General features: G+C 34.3%; 2 protein-coding genes across 2 annotated transcripts; both read right to left on the bottom strand.

Moving 5' to 3' along the window:
- Positions 1 to 253: 253 nt before the first annotated feature.
- Rbm13 (RNA-binding motif protein 13) lies at positions 254 to 8,304 on the bottom strand. Its single transcript, XM_070118373.1, has 8 exons — positions 8,182 to 8,304; positions 6,993 to 7,039; positions 6,718 to 6,861; positions 5,804 to 5,986; positions 4,456 to 4,585; positions 4,090 to 4,282; positions 1,326 to 1,429; positions 254 to 840 (listed from the first exon to the last, which is right to left on the bottom strand). The coding sequence occupies exons 1-8, from the start codon at positions 8,197 to 8,199 to the stop codon at positions 640 to 642; spliced, it is 1,020 nt and encodes a 339-aa protein (XP_069974474.1). The 5' UTR covers positions 8,200 to 8,304; the 3' UTR covers positions 254 to 639.
- A 2,984-nt stretch (positions 8,305 to 11,288) lies between these two features.
- Positions 11,289 to 18,187, bottom strand: PolE2 (DNA polymerase epsilon subunit 2). Its single transcript, XM_070118474.1, has 12 exons — positions 17,982 to 18,187; positions 16,691 to 16,838; positions 16,307 to 16,479; positions 15,606 to 15,699; positions 15,289 to 15,433; positions 14,995 to 15,103; positions 14,523 to 14,664; positions 13,355 to 13,459; positions 12,765 to 12,895; positions 12,183 to 12,369; positions 11,701 to 11,877; positions 11,289 to 11,472 (listed from the first exon to the last, which is right to left on the bottom strand). The coding sequence occupies exons 1-12, from the start codon at positions 18,038 to 18,040 to the stop codon at positions 11,380 to 11,382; spliced, it is 1,563 nt and encodes a 520-aa protein (XP_069974575.1). The 5' UTR covers positions 18,041 to 18,187; the 3' UTR covers positions 11,289 to 11,379.
- Between the last annotated feature and the right edge of the window lie 2,151 nt (positions 18,188 to 20,338).

Genomic DNA, 20,338 nt, shown 5'->3' with positions numbered 1-20,338 from the left:
AAACCAGTTAAATACATCTCTTGTATTGTGAAGATATTCGTTCTCATTCATACCTTTCCACATTTGTCAACATGAATATGGTTCATCTATTATGCCCCCAACGGTAGCAACGGACATGGGATTGGGGGGATAGATATAGACACTCACATACTGTACATACACATACACACACACACTCTCTCTCTCTCTCTCTCCTTTATATACATAAATAGAGTAGTGAAGGTTTGAGATTGAGGATCATAAAAAAGACAGCTTTGTTCTTTCCATATTTATTGGTAAGTTTATGAATGTGGCTTATGTGTTTGTACGTATATGAATGTGGATGCATGTGAGTGTTCAACAGTCAAATGTCTCAAAAGATATATAATGTCTCTTTACAGTATAGCATTGTCAAACTGTAAAGAGACATCACCTCAATACATATTAATATCATTATTAATAATGACCATGATAGTAATAATAATAACAAAAATAATGATATTATAATAATAATAATGGTAATAATAATAATAACAATAATAAAAATAATAATAATAAATATCATAATAATAATAAAGTCAATGAAGACAGAATGCCAATACACCAATACAAAAGAAAAATACAAACAACAATATACATTAGCACATAAATTCAATGGCATTACGAAGTAAGTCTAATCTTCTTCGCCGTTTCAGGTTCTTCGTATTCCACTTCTAACTGAGCTTTCCCTCGTCGCTTGATCACCTTGGGCTTGGCTTTCATGACTTTCCTTCTCTCTTCCTCTTTGTCGTCGACCTCATCATCGTCATCGCTGCCTTCATCCGAATCCTCGCTGATGTCCCCAAGGCGATCTGCAGCACTCTGTAATTCCAAACAGATGAATTGTTAAGTCCATACAACAAATATACTTATAAATAGATAAATAAAATTAATAACAAATCAATAACAGTCCCTATCAAACCTCATATATTTTCTCCATTCCTTGAATTCTCAGAGAAAGCTCTGTTCTCAATTGTAGCATAATTGTTAATGATCCTGTACTGCAAATTAATAATATCAACAGTCAAAATCATTATAAATCAATTAATAAATAAAAAAATCAAGAAAGAGGATAAAAAGGCAAGATTAGATAGGCCTAGTAATTGATTCCTTGGTGAATAAGAATGTGTGAAACAATCGCAGTGCAAGCAAAATTAATAAAACAACATCACAGTGAACAGTGCATGTACTCAGTACCAATCGGTTATGCTACTGATAATGAAAATGATAATAAAAAAAAAAAACTGCTACACGATGATACACACATACTGTCTACGATATTACAGAAAAAATAAATTCACAAGTACCTCAAAGTCTTCTTCATCACTCTCATCGAAGTCAGCAACAAATTCCCGTGTTTCTTCATCATCCTCTTCTTCGTCACCAGAGTCGTCTTCATCACTACTCAACTGAAAATTTAAAGGAATGTTAAAGTTAAAGTAATATGGAGTAGATTCTTTATGTTAATTTATGACTAAGCATTCTAGAACATAGTATTTGTGTTCATTTTAACAATAATGGATTCAATTTGGTCACTGCTATATCCAACTTTAATCAAAGTTTTGAGAGAATATCTAAAAAAAAAAAACTTTGTCGATTAACATCTATTCTATACTATCAAGATAATTACAAAATGGAATCCCTTTAACACCAAAGTATCATACAACCATCACCACAAATCAGATGCATCTACACATCAACTGGTTCCTCCATCAACACAGGCCAAACATCCCAAACCAACCCTACCAGGGACTCTATGTGATGGTCAAAAGAGACACACTGGAGTATCCAAAAAAACATGTCCAAGGGGAGGCAGGATATTTCTGTTGTACTAGATTTTTTATTTATTTTTTATTAAGGGACTCCATGATTTAACCACTAAGTTCCTCTTATTACCATTAGCTATATATGCTCATGACAACACAAGCTTGCATTTAGCATATAATAACAATTTAAAAGTCACTTATTTCCACTGGTGGTATTTATGTTCTGCAGATTCTGGGGACTGTGGCATCACCTTAGGTGCATATATTTGTAAAGGCTACCTGACTGGAACTAATGTTGGAAGTTTCTATAAAGCACAAAAATCACAAACTCCAATTGAACAAGTGCACCAAGCCTAAACATTGCAATTAATAACATCCTTAAAAAATCACTACCAATATCATTATTTCCACTGCCAACACTACTAACTAGCAACAATACAAACACATAATTGACACCAAATCCTGCAACATCTACAATGCAACATCACTGCCACTTACAGTAAACATACCACTAAAATAGAAAAGGTATGAATGAGAATAATTATAATAATAATCATAATAATGATTATGAGATATTCATTCAAATTTTTAAAAATCCTACATTTGTCACAATGAATACTAATTTATTTATTTTACAAACATGAAAGTTGCACTAACTTCCAATGTGCAACAGTGCTGAATGACAGGGGAAACATTGTGAATGTGGCAGTCTAATAACACCATAGTATCATGTGTGATGTTACAGAATGTATCCATCACACTTATTAACTCATATCACATCTACCTACTGGAAACAATCTCAAAACTACACACTATCAAGACCATAAAACAACACATGAACACATCAAGATTCTAAACACTTATAAAAAAGTACAAAAATTGCCAGCCAACTCCTCTTCATACACCTCCCAGTTATCAACCCAGAGAGGAGACTTCTATGCCAAATATAAAATAGAGGTAAAAGATATAGCCACACAACTCAGCACATCATGTGCCCTTAATGACTAAGAACAATACACACACATCCTACGCCACTATTTCTAAATACATTCCTAGTAAAAAGTTCATCAGACACTACAATATCAGCTACACAGCAAACAACAAAAGAAAATAGAACTGTAAGCACAGTACAAACACAATCACCATCTAAACCAAATCATCCTTGCCACAACAAACTTATAAAATTACTTAAATGTCATTGGTTATAACACTGCAAATACCTTACCCCACAGGATAACGCAACAATTGTAAACACTACCAAGTTCTTACAAGACAATTACAAAATACCACGTTCTAGAAAGTTATCAGAAACATTTCACTTATCAAATCCAACAAATCACCCATAGAAGCTGCCTCCTACTCTCCTAGGATCTCCCCATTCTTTCAGCCACTCCACAACATTCCTCTTAGACTTAAAACAACAAATACAGGATAGCTTCAGCTCAAACAGATCTCCAAAAAGAACTTTATGCAGACTCTCTCAGAAACATTTGTCTGGGCATGATGGTGTACAAATATAACATACTCATATTGGATAACATCTAATCACATCAGCCAGGATGAATGCATGGAGGAGCCTGCTTTAAGTAGTCCACCCTAAAACTTTGTTTATTTGTTTGACCTTGACTGTGGTCCCTAAGGCAATACAAAGGTAGGATTAGTCTCTTTTCTGCCTCCTTTCCTAAAATATTGTGTATACCCCAATCATGAGTGCAGAGAGTGGGATAAATATAAGATTCCATGCTTCTAATCTTTCACCCAAACAACTAACTGCACAAAGCACCACGCATGATTCTGTAAGGCACAGGGAAATTCCATGAGTGGAGTGAGAATGCTAATCCCCAACTGCTTTACTGAAAAATTTCCTAGTCATGACTGGATTAAAAGATCACTACACATAAAAGATCCAAAATATAAAAATAAATTCTGATGGTGTTCACAACAATAATAACAACCACAATAACAGCAGCAGCATCTGCCTGTAAACAAAAGCCCTATATACTAAAAGCTAAATGAAAAATAAAAACAACAGCAATAAAAATAACAAAGTAATGGTAATTTGTAAAACCAATAACAATATTGATGATTCAAATACCTAGAAAAAAATAATTCCCTTGACACTGAAGCAAATTCATAAAGATAGGAAAACTTAGCACCAACAATTATTACCAAAAAACAGTCTACAAAAAGGTTAGTCTGCAACGAACATCCCACACCTATCTTACAAAGTTACTGGAACTGTAATTTTGTTTTTTGCTTGTCCTAACAATCATAATTCAACTATAAATGAACAAACTTACCTCATCATCATCATCATCGTCATCATCATCATCATCATTTACGACTTCTTTTTCCAACTGTCCTTCCACATCTTCATCTGTCTCCACCTCTTCTTCTCTATCTTCATCATACTCCACTTCATCAATATCGCTCTCTACTTCTTCGCCGTCAACCCTCACGTCAAAGGCTTCTTGTGGGAAGTTGTATATACGTTCATACTGCAAAGCAGAACCAATTAACTGCATCAAATGTTCTTTTATATGGGTACAGGCATATGAATACATGCACACATATACCCTCAACCAATCAATCACATACCCTCTATTACAATCCCCCCCCCCCCCCCTCCAATTATACAAACATGACAAAAAACAAACATGATCTTCCTTACCGTTCCCTCCTTGAGTCTCTGCAAAAGCTGTTTCTCAATAGCATTGTCAATTCTCGCTGCAACAAGAGCTTTCTCTTCACGTCTCTTCAATCGTACTTCCTGTTTCCGTCTTAATGGAATCAACTTTTTCCTGAAAGGGTCCAGTTATTTTAATTATCTGTGAACAGTATATGATATTCCTGTGTGAATTAATGAAGAAATGAATATTATCTTACTGCTTCCAAGAACCATAAATATCATATGCTTTGATGAGAAAGGCTGTCTCCCTATACGCAAGTTATGCGCTAACAGACACAGTTCTGACCATGTGGACTAAGCATTGAGGTGGCCGGAGGCTTTTGTGTTAATTTCTTTCATAAATAGCATGAAGGCCTTATATCATCAAACATGTCTGTATCAAAGCCAGAAACCAAAACTTTATCATTGTATATATGGCATGAAAATGTGTGTCATGTTGCCTATATATGATACATGGCACCATGCTTACTCACATCCAGACATTAGGCCTTTTGGCATTAAGTCAACCCAGGGACATGAGGTTAATAATAATGATACTGAGCATGATAATAATAATAATGCCAAAGAAAATGACAGCGATAATGATCATAATCCTCATTATAATTATAATAATAATAATAATAAAAATACTGTTAATGTATAATGGTGATATAGACACTGATCTAGGAACATCAAATCACATTGAATAAAAGAATCAAAATCTCTATCCATCAACAATTCATATTAGAATCGAAGTGGAATATGTCATTATATACTCTAATATTCAGATTTAAAATTCAGTTATTAAGGACACCTCTACGGTATGTAATTCCCCCAAGATTAATCTTGCTATCCCATAAGTTTCTGTCAACTTTTCCATATAGTATTTGTATCCGATTCCTAAATTCACCTTTTCTCTTCTTTCAATTTTTTTGTTAATGTTCTTATTCTCTTCTTTCAATTTTTTTGTTAATGTTCTTATTCCCTTCTTTCTACTCCTGCAACTTCTAAGCTTTAAAGGATGAAATAGGGTAGTTGTTCTTCTCTAGTATATGACATGCTGGACAAAACAAAATAGAAGTCATCCTTTAAAAAGTGTCCAAAATGTTCTTACCAGAAACATCAAAATCAAAATAATAAAAGATGAAGCAATTGTATTGCCCACAGGAAGCTTTAAACTTCGTTGTTAATTAATAAATATTACATTTCATATTAGACTACATCTTTTTCTTTAAATTTAACTTGTACATAAACCAGCCTTCATTATTCATTGGCTAAAATAAATTCTATGCAATATCCCATAATGTATAAAGACAGAAATCGTATGTTATACACAAAAACCTTTACTTACTTCCTTCCTAATTTCAGCTTTCTCATACGAGTCAAATACTGTGTGATTTTCAGAAGCCTCTGTCTGCATTTTTGGCGGAAATACTTCTTCCAGAACACCAGATTTTCATCAATTTGTTGCAGAGCTTTGACAAAGTTCCGAGAAAGTTTGACTTTCTCCCATTGTTTTGCTGGGAATGGGCATCTGTAAAAATGCATACAGGGTAAGAAATCCACACCATATATATCACCTACCACATAGAGAGATAATTTTAAAAACTTTCTGCAATACAGATTCTTTTTCTTTCTTCCATCATGTAAACTTATAGTTACTGTTAGCCCAATAATTGTAGTGTATCAAGGTATCTATTGTCATACATTGATAATAATTCTAACTTTTTCTTATGTCTGCTTTATAGTACTGACAAATCATCTTCAATAGACACTATTATCTTGAGTGAATTTTAAGTATCTAATAACTGCTCTACACGAGTTGATAAAACATATGCAAATGATACCTCTTGGAAGTGAATATGATATTGGAAATTCAAAATATGAATACTCATTACCATTTAGTGCAGAAGGTATAACACAGAATACATAATACAGAGGTAATGCAAAGAGCATAATAAAAGTCAGCTATCTAATAAGTAAATACTAGAAGTAGAATAGAGTCCTTATTTATCCACACAGTATAGTCAATACTTATTTTAAATTTTACTCCAAGAATTAAAAGACTGATATATGTTAGCCTCATCTAAAGAAGAAAATACAACTGCTCGTAGCAACATAAAACAGCAAGTATCATTATATGAAAATTGTAGGTTATAAGCAATGTATAAATGAAATATCACCTAAAAGCTCAAAGAGACCCATTATTCTGATAAAAAAAACTAAAAACAAACATTATAATGAAGATCACTAGAGAAATATTACCTTTCTGCTGTTCTCATATATAGATATATGATACCTTTTTCTTCTCTTACTGTAGCATACTGGCTGTTGGCAAGTGGACATGAACTTCTACTGCACAGCCCAGTCAAGTTGAATTCATTTCGGCAAAATTTTTGTGATATAGTTCTGTGGGTATATAATATACAATAAATAAATATTAATTACTAATGTGGGAAATATAGAAGAATGAGACTTTTCTTATTGCAGATATAAAATGTCTTATTAATCAAATAAGACAGTAGAAAAGGGTTACTTACGAAATCTTAAAGGAACAAAACGACTTGTTGATGATGGTCCACACCACCTGAAGAAAAAGGAATATCATCAAGAACTATCAGAGTTATATACCACAAAATAAACAATACACATAAAGCTTCTTGTAGAATTATGACTTTGTTATACCTTCATAAATCTAATGAGATGGTTGTATGTATCTGAGAATGTATGATTGTGAGAGAGTGAATATATATTTGAGAAAGTATTACTGTGTAAATATTGGTGGCAAAAATAGGGATGAGATGTGAATGTAGGTTATAAGCATATGAAGTGTACAGCACATGTGGAGACGATAATTAATCCTTAAATGGCAACATAGACTACAGTATTTGCTGCTGAGGTTTCAGTCATAGCCATATTGATTTCCCATTATGTGTATCCTGCCATATCTGAGGCAAAATTTGTATTTTGCAACTTTTTATGTGTCATTCACTGAATAATCCTATTGGAAGGATGACCAGTTTCTTAACAATATGATATGACATTATGATGTGGACACTAGGAGCTACATATAAACCATACTACAGAGTACTACTGACACTGCAAAAATGAATGATGATTTGTCTTTCAGATATCTATACCTACTACATAATTATCCAGGACTGCTGAAGCCATACAGTTTTACAATGACTACATTAGACTTTTTTTCCTGAACATCAAATACCACATACAGTAATGTATTTGATCTGCAGGGGGAACGCGTTCCCTGCACAGACCAAACTCTACAGTCTGGTGTATACCCAACTATTACATTTTCTACAATTTCCTCATCATCAACTTGCACAATTTTCTAGTTATCATAGATGAAAATTGTCTTAATTCTGTTGGTTAGTCCATTTCAGGCAAACTTTACCATGCCCCATATGGCTGTGTAAAACTAAAACTTCTGTATACCCAAACATTAACCCTTCAGAACAAAACATACATGTAACACTCTTATTTTTCCCAGTCTACACGATGCGCATAAAAGTTACAAATGCACAATCACACCAAAACAATCCTATCTGGTGCCCCAGTGTACATGCACATTTTACGGGAAGCAATGTACATAATTATAATAACTATCTGTCGCCTATCTGTGAAGGTGAACTATCTCGTACAGCTACTACAGCTATGATAATCTCTGAACCCAATAACATAATATATTAATAAACAGAAACATGAACTCACATCGTCACTCTGTTGCATTGTGGTAAATTCTTTGTAACTATAGCTTTAAATACAAAAAATGGAAAATATCGCCCTTGTGCCGCACGTGTTGTATCAACGTGTTTACTATTCTGCCACGAGTGGGATACGAGGGCAAAGATTATTCTCTTTACTTATATTTCGTCTTTTTGTGGCGCATTCTTCAAGTTTTCTTTATGATATTATATGTGATTAATTCCATAGTCTTTTAGAAATTAAAAAGTATAAAAAGACAAAATGTTATATAAGTTCGTAGTATTCTATTGTTTTTCGAATTGGTTTTAAAAGATACCAAATTACGTCATGGAAAAATAATGTTGGTTATCATCCACAGAACATATTAGTTAAATAAGGATAATTAATGCACATGCATAATAGGGGGATTATCTCGACCGGTGTTTTTTCATTCTTAATAATGCGCAAATAGATATTTACTTTAGCTTCTCATCACAATGTCATAAATATGATGAAATGGACATATCAGCAAGGGAGTTCTGAGCTATCACAAGAGAGATTTTGTAGAAATACTAAGGCAGCTTTCCCAACTAAAAGTCCAAGGTAGTTATCAGACTCTTTCCCAAATTATTCAGCTTACCAGGAGTTCCTCACTACTTAGTGATACAGATGCTGATATTATATTTTTTTGCACATAAATGACATTACTACAATGTTCTCAAAGTGCAATAGAACGCGATAATCAGGATATATTTGATATATTTGTCGAATATATATGGAACAGTTAGTAGTTAGTAGTCATCACTCGCTCGACTAATACGGATGTAGGTCTATGCATGGAATTCCGCCAGTCTCCATGTACATTTGTATTATGTTACGGTTTTCTTCTAGTATGGCCTGTATACTCAAGAAGAATTTTGTTTAAACCGGCTATCAGGAAAAAAAGTTATGTAAGGCTTATTAAAGAGGAATAAATAGACTATGACAATTATTTTCATTTAATAGGGGTACCCTGGAGCTTCATTAACATTGCAAGAGCATCATGAACTGTTTTGCAAGAGGTTACAAGTCACTCATAAATTGTTCAGATTACGATAACAACGTTTAAATCATTAGGGGGCACCCTTACCCTTTCACTAAGCCATAACATCAATATATACTCTGTTTATACCCGTTTTAATTTTTTTCACTTTGTATGTGGCAATGTACAAATAGTCACATGCATATAACTGGTATCATATATGTATATACATACGGAACTTACCCCTTTGGGTTTTATGGCTCATCTCCTTTCCCTTTATTAAATGGGTGTGAGAGAAGTAGTCTTGTTTAGTGGTACGTTAGGGGGAGTCTAGAGAAATGGATTGGGATAATGGGTTGTGTGGGTTGGGGGATGGAGGAAATTGATATGCAAGAGGTGGGGCAATAGATATGGTGTGGGATAGTCTATCACTATACCTTTTAGAATTCGCTCTTGTTATATTCTTCGGAAAAGCAAACCAATAAGATAGTTATATAGCCTGTCCTGCAAGGGACACCTGGTTCGTTCTTATGTTATTCTGTCTAGAAGCAGACATGATAAAACGGTTTTATACCCTAAAGGTTCTCTCATCAAATAGACGATTTAATTATCATTATTATTATCATTATTATTATTTTGAGCAGGGCAGAGGAGTTGAAGCGAGATAATGTGGTCCTTGGGTAGGGATTCTCAAAGCCGAATTACCGTTGTATTTACTGAAGATTTCATCCTTATCATATCTTGAGAAAATGAAGTTACAAATAAATAAAATTCAGTTCACTGATGGAATTTATTGTCAGTGTTATAGTCACCCCTTATTATTCCCTCCGTTTTCCTTAATATATGTTGACGGGTAACTATAGTAAGACAACTAAGAAATTATTTATTAATTTACTCGTAATCCACTACCAGATACTCCAGTTTGCATTGTATTTTTTCATTCTTCCACCATTTCTTTGTTCTGTAAATGGTCAAGTTTCACTTGTAATTGAAACTGGGCCATAAAACTCACACGGTAGTTCCGTCATGCGTACTCAAGTGATAACACCATTGCTAAATGCATATGCAGATATACACCATCAGATACTATATGCATTTTATACATTTAATTTCTTCAGAATTCTTTTATAAACCATTATATATATAGTTTATTTGCAATCAAATCTAGTATAAACATGCTTGCAATATATTCGAAACAATAGGAGTTAAATGCTTTGACTATGCATAAAATGGTTGAAATACAACCAAAATTTGATACACTTTTTCAGTTTGAATATGAAATAATTAGCTAGCACTGGACAAAATAAAGAAACAGAACAGATAAGATGATAAAATAAATTACTTAATTAATCAATAATAATTGTCATACATAAACAAGTATGATCCAACCAATACCTCTGTATAGTTACATATCTATAGCAAAGGGGGTTGAGGCAGAGAGTCTTCTCTTTCTCAACCCCTTTCCCTTAAGATCTGTGAACTGTTAAACTAATGTTTATGGTTGAAAAGCTCACCAATAGTTTTTGTCATTTAATGAAAATCACAAAGGTAACAGTTCAGTAATGCAAAGCACAAGAAAGGTTCTAGGACTCATGCATTTTTCACCACTTGGTTCTATCTACCTGTAGTATTCGTGAATTTCAAACATTTCTCGGATTAGTAATATCATCTTGAATACTGTTTAGAGGAAACCGATTAATGTGAATATCAACGGTTACGTATGATTAATAATGTGGGATTTAGTCATTTTGTCCATTTATTTTTTATTCTTTTATTACAACTGAGCCTCCTGTCCCTTACTCTGCAATTCCTATTTTGGTCACTTCTGGAGATGATGGACAACTATGGGAAATTATTGAATGTTAGATATATTTTGAATTCCCCTTTATTTCTTCTAAACTTTGGAACTGCCCGCCTTTACATTTTATTCACTTAAACTCTGACTCGAAATCTGTTTTGGTGTTTCTCTTACAATTGGTTGTGCTAAATTTAATCTCTTTCTTACCCATTTCTGAGTTTGTGCTCACCTACATTCATTTTCATGGTACAAACCGCATCAGCCCAGTAATATATGCACTTACAGTTACACTCAATGAAAAAAGGATTCTTGATCTTTTTTTTTTAATTTCTAGTATTTATTTAAATATACAATTTCTTCTACAATTAATGATATAAACATTTCTTAAAACTAAGAGGAGGATTTCCTACATATCCTCATCTCCAATTTGGCTGTCCTCCACTTGTCTGGAAGCTGGCATGTATACCTTGAAGGAGAAGTCTGTCTTTGAAAATGAACCCTGGAATAAGAAAATAAACAATGATGTAAACACTGTATTGTAATGGCAGTACTTTTTACTGAAATCTGTAAATCTGAAGGTGATAAGCTACTCTAGTTACTTATGAACCAGTGGGATCAAATGTTAAGACATAATCTCAATAAACATAAAGAACTTGCTTCAATTCAAATGTTATTCTAAGTTTGTATAATTCCTTCCATGAGTAATATACAAACAAATCACACTTACTGGATTCATAACAATGCACTGATTTTGTACTGTAGTGAAGGCATCTCCCTTATCAGCTGTAATGATGAGGTCTGGAGTGGGATGCAAGGCAAGGCAGTGGTCTAGTCCCCAGTATACAGGCAGGACATGAAGAGGCAATGGAGCAAGATGTGCTTGGCAGATCATAGTCTTTGCAAACTGGAAAGAGACAAAGATCAAAGACTAAGTTAATGGCAATAGGGTGTAATTTCCTGATAATATACAACTGATAATTTATCCATGTAGGGAAACAAATACAAATATTTTGGTCTGTGTCATACTGATCATAACAACTGTATAGAAATCCCTTGACACTTCATGAAATATAAATGGAACTGTATATCCTTATCAGTGATATCCTTAGTGATTCAACATGAAGCAATTATCTCGTTTTATTAAATGTTGTTTCCTCATCTGTAACAAGTTCACTGCATCTGATAATTAAAAAGGATACTATGACTTACATGAGCAGGAATATCATCAGAGTTATTTGGAAAGTACACACAGTTGCGGCACATTTTAGCTACAATGTTCTCTCGGAAGATAACAATCTCTTGTGTGCAGTACAGGAGGCGGCATGGATTGCTCACAAATTCTGCATTTGAAACTTTCCGTCTGATACCATCTGTTACATACTTAGGTAAGGGAGGCCTGAAAAACAAAAGTACAATAAATATACTTAATACTATTTGCCTATTTACTCAAGCCAATTACTGAATGTAAAAGCAATACCAAAGTTACACCTTAAGACCATATAAAAAATTCTTCATTCAAACCATTCAGTGAAAACAAAGACCAGATATATAAGAGGGTATCACAAAATTGATACAGTATGCAGTACCTGCAGCATTAGTTATACATAAAATTGCATCTTTTCTTTTGCCTCATGCCAAAGTGACTTGTACAAAAAATTATAAACATATATTACCTATTGTAATCTTGTTACCAATAAATTACAACCAAATCCCATAACAAGGATGTTTACTAAATTATTAACATATTCAAAACTGGATGCGTCAGTCTCAGTAGATTTCATTCTAAGATACCTTGGGAATATGTTACTTGGGCCAGGGTCACTCGGTCCAGGAACAAAAATAAACTTCGAATTGGTCTGCAAATCTGGGAATTCAGCAATAAGGTCACCCAATGCAGACAGTGCTTGACGGACATCTGCAGCCTGGAAGGTTTCATAAGATATCATTTGCAACATAATGAATATATAGAATCACAACAGAGTTAATCTTAAGAAGCACTACAATTATTGAAAGAAAAGCATAAGGATATCTTAAGGTAGAGAGAGAATCTTACACCCAAAGAGGAAAGAGGGAGATTTCCAACATATCAATAAAGGAGCCTGAATCTTATACTATAGTTGTCAGTGCTTTTGTGATTACCTCTTAGACATATAGACAAAATTCATCACTAGTATTATATCTAAATTTCTTTCATTTCCAAATCTGCATGTGTGTGTTGGGGGCAGGGTTGCATGTGTACATACTTGTGTGTGCATATATGCGTGTGTGTGGGGGTAGATATGGTTGTACAGGTGTGTGGGTTCAAGTGAGTGTGGGCATACTGCTACTGAATGCAACAAACAATAATGTACATATCATACACACAGAAAATATTCACTAACCTGCTGAGATCCGTGACAAGCTGACAAGAAGTTACCACAAAATATGAATGCTGTTGGTGGAAACTGTGCATAACCAGTGAAAAGTGTTCTCAACTTCTCCATTACCTAATTTGGATAAAAAGATAAAATAATTATGAAAATAAGAAATAAATCAAGTTGTATATTTCAGGGTGCATCTGTACCAGCACAGCTGTTCTGAGCAGTGGCACTCACAGCTGTAACACAAGTTACTTTCCTCTTCCCTCATTACTGCATGTTCTTTTTGCAGGTCATGGTTATTATTTGCCCTCCCATAAAACTACATTACTTATATTATGAGATGTTATGGACAAATTGCTACAATTTCAATCTATCACAACATCTATAAAGCTAGTCAGATGAGTAATATCAATCTATCAATATGGCAAAATACTACAATATGACTAATATAAAAGTAGTTGAAGTATATATGTACTACAAATGAAAGAAAGACAGCAAGAAAGGATGGGCCATGTCCTGTCCCACTTGCTCATTCTGAAATAAAACCTATCTGGAACAATACAGAGCTTGCACTATGTCATAGGTCACTCTAGACACCCACACACGCACGCACCCACACACGCACGCACGCACGCACGCACGCACGCACGCACGCACGCACGCACGCACACGCACGCACCCACACCCACACCCACCCACCCACTCACACACATGCATGCATGCACACACACATATGCATGTGCACGCGCGCGCGCGCGCACACACACACACACACACACACACACACACACACACACACACACACACACACACACACACACACACACACACACACACACACACACACACACACACACATGCACGTGCACGCATACACACACACGCACATATAAAGAGAGAGAGAGAGAGAGAGAGAGAGAGAGAGAGAGAGAGAGAGAGAGAGAGAGAGAGAGAGAGAGAGAGAGAGAGAGAGAGAGAGAGAGAGAGAGAGAGAGAGAGAGAGAGAGAGAGAGAGAGAGAGAGAGAGAGAGAGAGAGAGAGAGAGAGAGAGAGAGAGAGAGAGAGAGAGAAATTTGAAAAATACTATTCTAGATCTTGCATAAAATCACTAGTGATGCAATGTGTATTCTTATTTAAAAAAAATAAGAACTAGAAAAGGGTACACCAGAAGATACACATTAACTCTTACCTTTATCTTATCCAACCATACATCTGACATCACCACAAACATAGACTCTTGGTTTTCCTGTTCAGCTTGCTGTAGCTTGAGAACATTTTTTGCACAAACATTTCCTTGGCCTCCAAAGTAGTTCACATTCCCCAAAAGTGCTCTATGGGTAACAAATGACACTGATCAGACAATAAAAATGATGGATAAAGTTTATTACAAAAAATGTAGAAAAGGTATACATGAGAATAACATGTTTTGATTTAAATCTTCATCAGATGACTTGCAATGCATCAATTACATCTTTTGCTTCATAAAGTTATTCCTTCTCATTACGTTTTTTTTCTATGTCCTAAAGAAAATGTTTATAGATCAGTTTCAATTACCAGTCACCATGACAAATACCCATTTTTTGTATTACAATTAATAAATACCCTAATAAAAAGGTTTACATTTCTACCATTAGCCGAAGGATTCTTTTACAATAACTCACCTTGTTGAGTTTGGTGTTTCAGGAGGAGGGAGGCCCACAGCATTGGCATGTAGGACACCATCTTCATACCAACCCTCCACCAGGACAAAACAGTTTTGAGTAAACAAACCTAGGAATAATAATAACCATTATTGCTCTTGTGTGGGAAAGAATAATAAGTATTTCCTGAAGTGATCTGATGACAAGGGATTGAACAGGGCAGTTTAATCACTTTGGTGAAGCAGGCATAGTAATAATGGCAATACTCTATTTTGTGCAGCTTGACTAGCCGTGACTAGTTTATACACAACTTACCTGTGTGAAACTTGGAATTAGTTAGGTTAAGAGTTACAGCTCCTGTGTCATCCTCCAAATGATGCTGGCCCTCCACTAGCTGAGTTAACAGGCCTAATACCACTACATCATCCTGCCGACTGCTTGATCCTAACAGGAACTCAACCTAGTATCATGTAATAAAAGATATAATGTTATACGAGTTCCACCACCTCTTCCTTAAATTGGAAAGAATATATTCAACAGTGTAAATAATAGTTATAACAGTTATAGTTTACAGATCAATTTGAATGGACAATAATTTTCCACAAATAATTCTACTTGTCCAGTACTGTTACCTTCATCAGACCAAATCTCTTATCTTCATTGGCACCCACAGCAGGACGGCGAAAAAGCTCGTGGTTGCACGTTCGCTGATATACCATGGTGTACCTGATCATTCATTGAAATCAAAAATGCTTAAATGTTTGCTACTCTGAAGACAAACTGATATGGACTTTATCATGAAATGGGAAATAACTAAGAATGAAGAATTAGGGTAAACTTGGGAACTGATTTAATCTGATTTAATACTCACTGCATATGAAGCCCATTCATTAACATATTTTCTCAATGTAATTGTGTTTAATACCATCTGAATCATTCATTTTTAAGTCTGTGTAACATATATAAAGTCATCTATAAAAGAAGAACAAATTTTGTCTTTTATTTCCTATATAATTGTTTGTTTCTAGTAGACCAGTCTCATAAATCTATAAAACACAAATGAAAACTTTTCAAATATATGACATATATTATGAGAATCGCAATAAGGAATGTTAAAATATGATTCTACAAAGTACTCCTCTTTACAAGATGAAAATAAAAATGTATCATATCAATTGTATTGTCTGATGAGTCTAGTCCATTTGGACCATCACATTTTTGCATTCCTCTCTTAAAATGCCTAAGTCTCATTTCATCAGATCTGTATCTTTGTTCACATGAATGATATGCCTTCAATGATATATCTACAGTGCCTTAATTTGTCAACGAATACCTGTCTCTAAAGAGCGTGGCCTTATCTGGTGCATCCCCATGAAGATTCCTTGCAACAGTGGGTGCTAGCATGAATTTTCTTCGCTCAATATGGTACATTAACTTTGGAACTTTAAAGATGTCAATAATTTGAAGAAGGTTTTCTATATCATCATTTTCTGATGCACTAACATCCTGAAAAAGAAATTAAATCATAAATTCCTGATGCAGTGCAGTCCATGTCATATTATCACTTAATGACTAGGAATAAATGAATGGTATCTGAAATAAAATGGACAGATTTGGAACCCCACTGACTTTTCACTCCATCTTTGTACACATATTAGACTACTTTATTAATAAATATTCATTACCTTTTCACATTATATCACAACAAATGTCTTACCTGAGCAGCCTTGTGAATAGCATCCTTTGATATCATTGTGGAGTTAATGGGTAGCTTTTGAACGGCCTCCACAACTTTTTCAATCCATTCTTCGTGTTCGTCTTTTGGAAGCGGCTCCAGAAGTTCACACAGGTACTTGGCTCCATCACTGAAAAGAATTATGGTAATGAATAACCAAATACAAAGACAGCAATTCAGTCTAGACCGAAAGAAATATTAGAGATTCTCTTTTTTTCTCTCTATCTAAAAAACAAATGCTACAACCTACTTTAAAACTACGGCTGTAATATACTATTAAAGATGGTGAAGGGATGAGCACTATCAAACTGGTATATCAGGCACAAAACATGTATACATAGCCTTGGAAGGATACTGGTAAATGACATGCATAAAAATACATGCCATTGCCACTGCAGCCACACTCGAGTAAGGCCATGAGAATCAAAGTTCCTATTTTGCGTCCATCGCCCCAACAACACTTGCCCAAAAAAATAATTATTTTCAATAAATTTCATAATTCCCCTAAATATATGATTTGTTGACTTTAAAAAGCTGTTCTCTTGTCATGCTTTTTAGAGAGAATACTTTTACTAGTAAATATGTAAGAAAAGTGTAATGAGTGCAAATGAAAAACAGCCTCATTAGTTTTCATTTTTGCCTAAACACAGAACAGGAACTTTCATTCTTGTGGCCTAAAGGACACCTAACCTCCTCTACACAAATTTGACAAGAGCTTGACCTAGTTCTTGTGCTACTGATAATTTGCTATAGATTTCAACAAAATCTGATTTCCCTATACATGGAGGTTCTTGCGCAATTTGCAGAGTGCAATTTGGGGAGACAACAGCATCGCCAGACTTTTTTTAGAGAGAAAGAGATAGGAGTATAGAATCTATTTTCAAAATGTTATATTCCCCATATCTGCTTTGGAGATGCAAAGCAAATAATGAGAGGTTTATGGCTGTATCTTCCAAGAAAAATTATCTTAGAAGTTTGTCGACCACTGTGGGAATGCAAAGTGCGGAGGTCATGCATAATTACAAGTAAACTTGTAAACTAATATGAATAAACTCCAATTTAATAAAATAACTTAACAAATAATAAAGCAAAATAATACAGTAAAAATTTGCAAACTCTAATCATAAACAAACCATTTTCAATCATTACCTTAGATTCTATCGTTGAATAACAGTTATCGTTTTAATTTCTATCATTTTTACAACCTTAATAGTTAATGAAGTATTTATTTTTGTCTAGAATTACTTAGTGGATTTATCCAATACAAACTTACCTTCGGATGGCCAGACCGTGCATCTTAAATACATTGGTGATATGACTCTTGAGAGACATGATGAGAAAATAAAAACAAACTTTTCTTCCTCAGGACGACATAAATAGACAAATCGTTCTTGTTTTGGATGATTATTGTTCTTTACTGCCAAGAAAATCTTCTGCTCTCGCCTTGCATCTCAGGATACGTAATTAACACTGCTTCTCTCTTAATTTTTGTTATGCTTTACGGCCTTTTCATTGAGTATTCAGTCAATAATTATATTACAGACGAATGTTTTTCACTTTTGTTGTCATAATGGGAAGGATTCTGGCGCGAAGCTCTGTGATTGGTGGAAAGTATTGGATGAAGATGTTCTCGCTTTATGATTGGCTGAACGTGTGCGATGGTTACTTTAAGATTTATCTAAAGGATTGCTATTCTGCTTCGTTGAGTATAATATTGATAATATTGATAAGATTATATATATATATATATATATATATATATATATATATATATATATATATATATATATATATATATATATATATATATATATCTGTGTGTGTGAGTGTGTGTGTGTGTGTATGTGTGTGTGTGTGTGTGTGTGTGTGTGTGTGTGTGTGTGTGTGTGTGTGTGTGTGTGTGTGTGTGTGTGTGTGTCTGTGTGTGTGTGTGTGTGTGTGTGTTTATATATAAACGTATATATACATTTACGTGTTTGCGTGTTCTTACTTAGTTGTTTCAATTCTCCGTTTTTTCCTATCTGAAAAGTTCACTACTGAGTCCCCTAACATATATTGGTATATGATCGATTTTTACTTCCCACGAAATAAACTACATGACATTTAAAATAATTCCACATAAATAAATTATCGATGTCCCTCAAAAGGCATTGGCATAAGACGTCACCAATTATCCTTTTTTGCATTTTCGCGTCGTCTGCAGTGATGTTTAGATAGGTACCTAATGTAGAAATTAATTATTCTAATTACTGTGGTAATTTGTCTTTTTATGTATTCAAGGGGTTTACTTTTCCTTCTATCTAGATCTAATTTCCATGAAAGTATCATTTGTGACTCTTTCTCAAATGCCTGTTAAAATATAAGTATACACTATCTGTTCAGCCTTTTCTTTCTTGTAATATTTCTGAAAGTCACGGGAAAAAAAATAATGCTACACACGACCTTCTCTCCGTAAAACCAAATTACTTATTCTGTATCATAGACTGTTTTCTAAAGCTTACATTTATAGTGGTTCAGTTTAAAGGGTTTTGCTTGTTGTTACTCTTATATGCTCTTATACAAGTGTGTAATGCTGGCGAGTTTTCAAGCTTTTAGTAGTCTCCCTTGTCTCACGGAATTTTGGAATTTCAACAGTAAAGGAATACATAGGCCGACCTAACATAAGACAGTTCTGGACTCCCTAAGGAAATTTGAAGTTGTACTCCTGGGATATATATATATATATATATATATATATATATATATATATATATATATATATATATATATTTATATTTATATACATATATATATATACACACACATATACATATACATATATATAAACATACATATATATACACATATACGTATATACACACACACTATGGTGTTAAAGTTTTAATTATGTTGATGATAACTTGAGCTCAAATTCCCGAGTCTTCTAGGGTTCTTCAGGGTAGTGTGCTTGGCCCATTACTCTTCATTTTATACACAAGCGATATTTGGCCAGGCATTACTAATAAGATGTCGGTAAATGCCGATTATGCTTCTCTCTACTAATATTCCTTTTCCAGCAATCAGGCAAATAACAGCTGACAGCCTGACTATTGCTCTTGTTTGAGGCATGAAATTAAATCCTAGCTAGTCCAAGGATATTAGTGTGCGTCGATCGAGAATGCTATTGCCTTAGCATCCAAGTCTCCTGATTAATGGAGTCCTAATTACTTCCGTGGATAATCTGAATCTCTTAGATGGAGCCCTTAACTCAAAGCTTATATTTAATTGCCGCTTAACAATATAGCTCCGGCAGTTTCATCTAAGGGATCATTCGCAAGCGCAAGTGAATTTTTAAGGATATTACTTGTATAAGTTTCTTTTCTTCCATCCTGCCTCATTTTGATTATTGTTCTGTGTCGTTATCTGTTGCGGCTTGACACTTCGGACTGCTCGATCATTCTTTTAATTCCATTAAATTTCTCTTATCTGATATATATTTGAACACTGGATGTCGTAGGGATAATGGGGCTCTTTCGGTCTTATGCAAGATTGTAACCGGTAGTTCGCGTCCTCTCCATAAATTTTTACTTGATTTTTATCAACCTGCAAGCGGCAAGCCCTCAATTCTCTATAAGTTCATCGTCTATACCT

Source organism: Penaeus vannamei, chromosome 42 (assembly GCF_042767895.1).
Source record: "Penaeus vannamei isolate JL-2024 chromosome 42, ASM4276789v1, whole genome shotgun sequence".
Taxonomy (NCBI): Eukaryota; Metazoa; Arthropoda; class Malacostraca; order Decapoda; family Penaeidae; genus Penaeus; species Penaeus vannamei.
Note: the sequence above shows the minus strand (reverse complement) of the source record. Positions and strands in the feature narration are given on the sequence as shown.

Excerpts from the sequence above, each read along its gene's own strand:
- PolE2 (XM_070118474.1), bottom strand. The coding sequence starts at position 18,040 with ATGTCTCTCAAGAGTCATATCACCAATGTATTTAAGATGCACGGTCTG. Across the intron at positions 16,839-17,981 it reads CACGGTCTGGCCATCCGAAG|TGATGGAGCCAAGTACCTGT; the intron begins GTAAGTTTGTAT and ends AATTCTTTTCAG. Across the intron at positions 12,896-13,354 it reads CTTGTCACGGATCTCAGCAG|GCTGCAGATGTCCGTCAAGC; the intron begins GTTAGTGAATAT and ends GAAACCTTCCAG.
- Rbm13 (XM_070118373.1), bottom strand. Across the intron at positions 5,987-6,717 it reads TATATGAGAACAGCAGAAAG|ATGCCCATTCCCAGCAAAAC; the intron begins GTAATATTTCTC and ends GCATTTTTACAG. Across the intron at positions 841-1,325 it reads GTGATGAAGAAGACTTTGAG|AGTGCTGCAGATCGCCTTGG; the intron begins GTACTTGTGAAT and ends TTGGAATTACAG.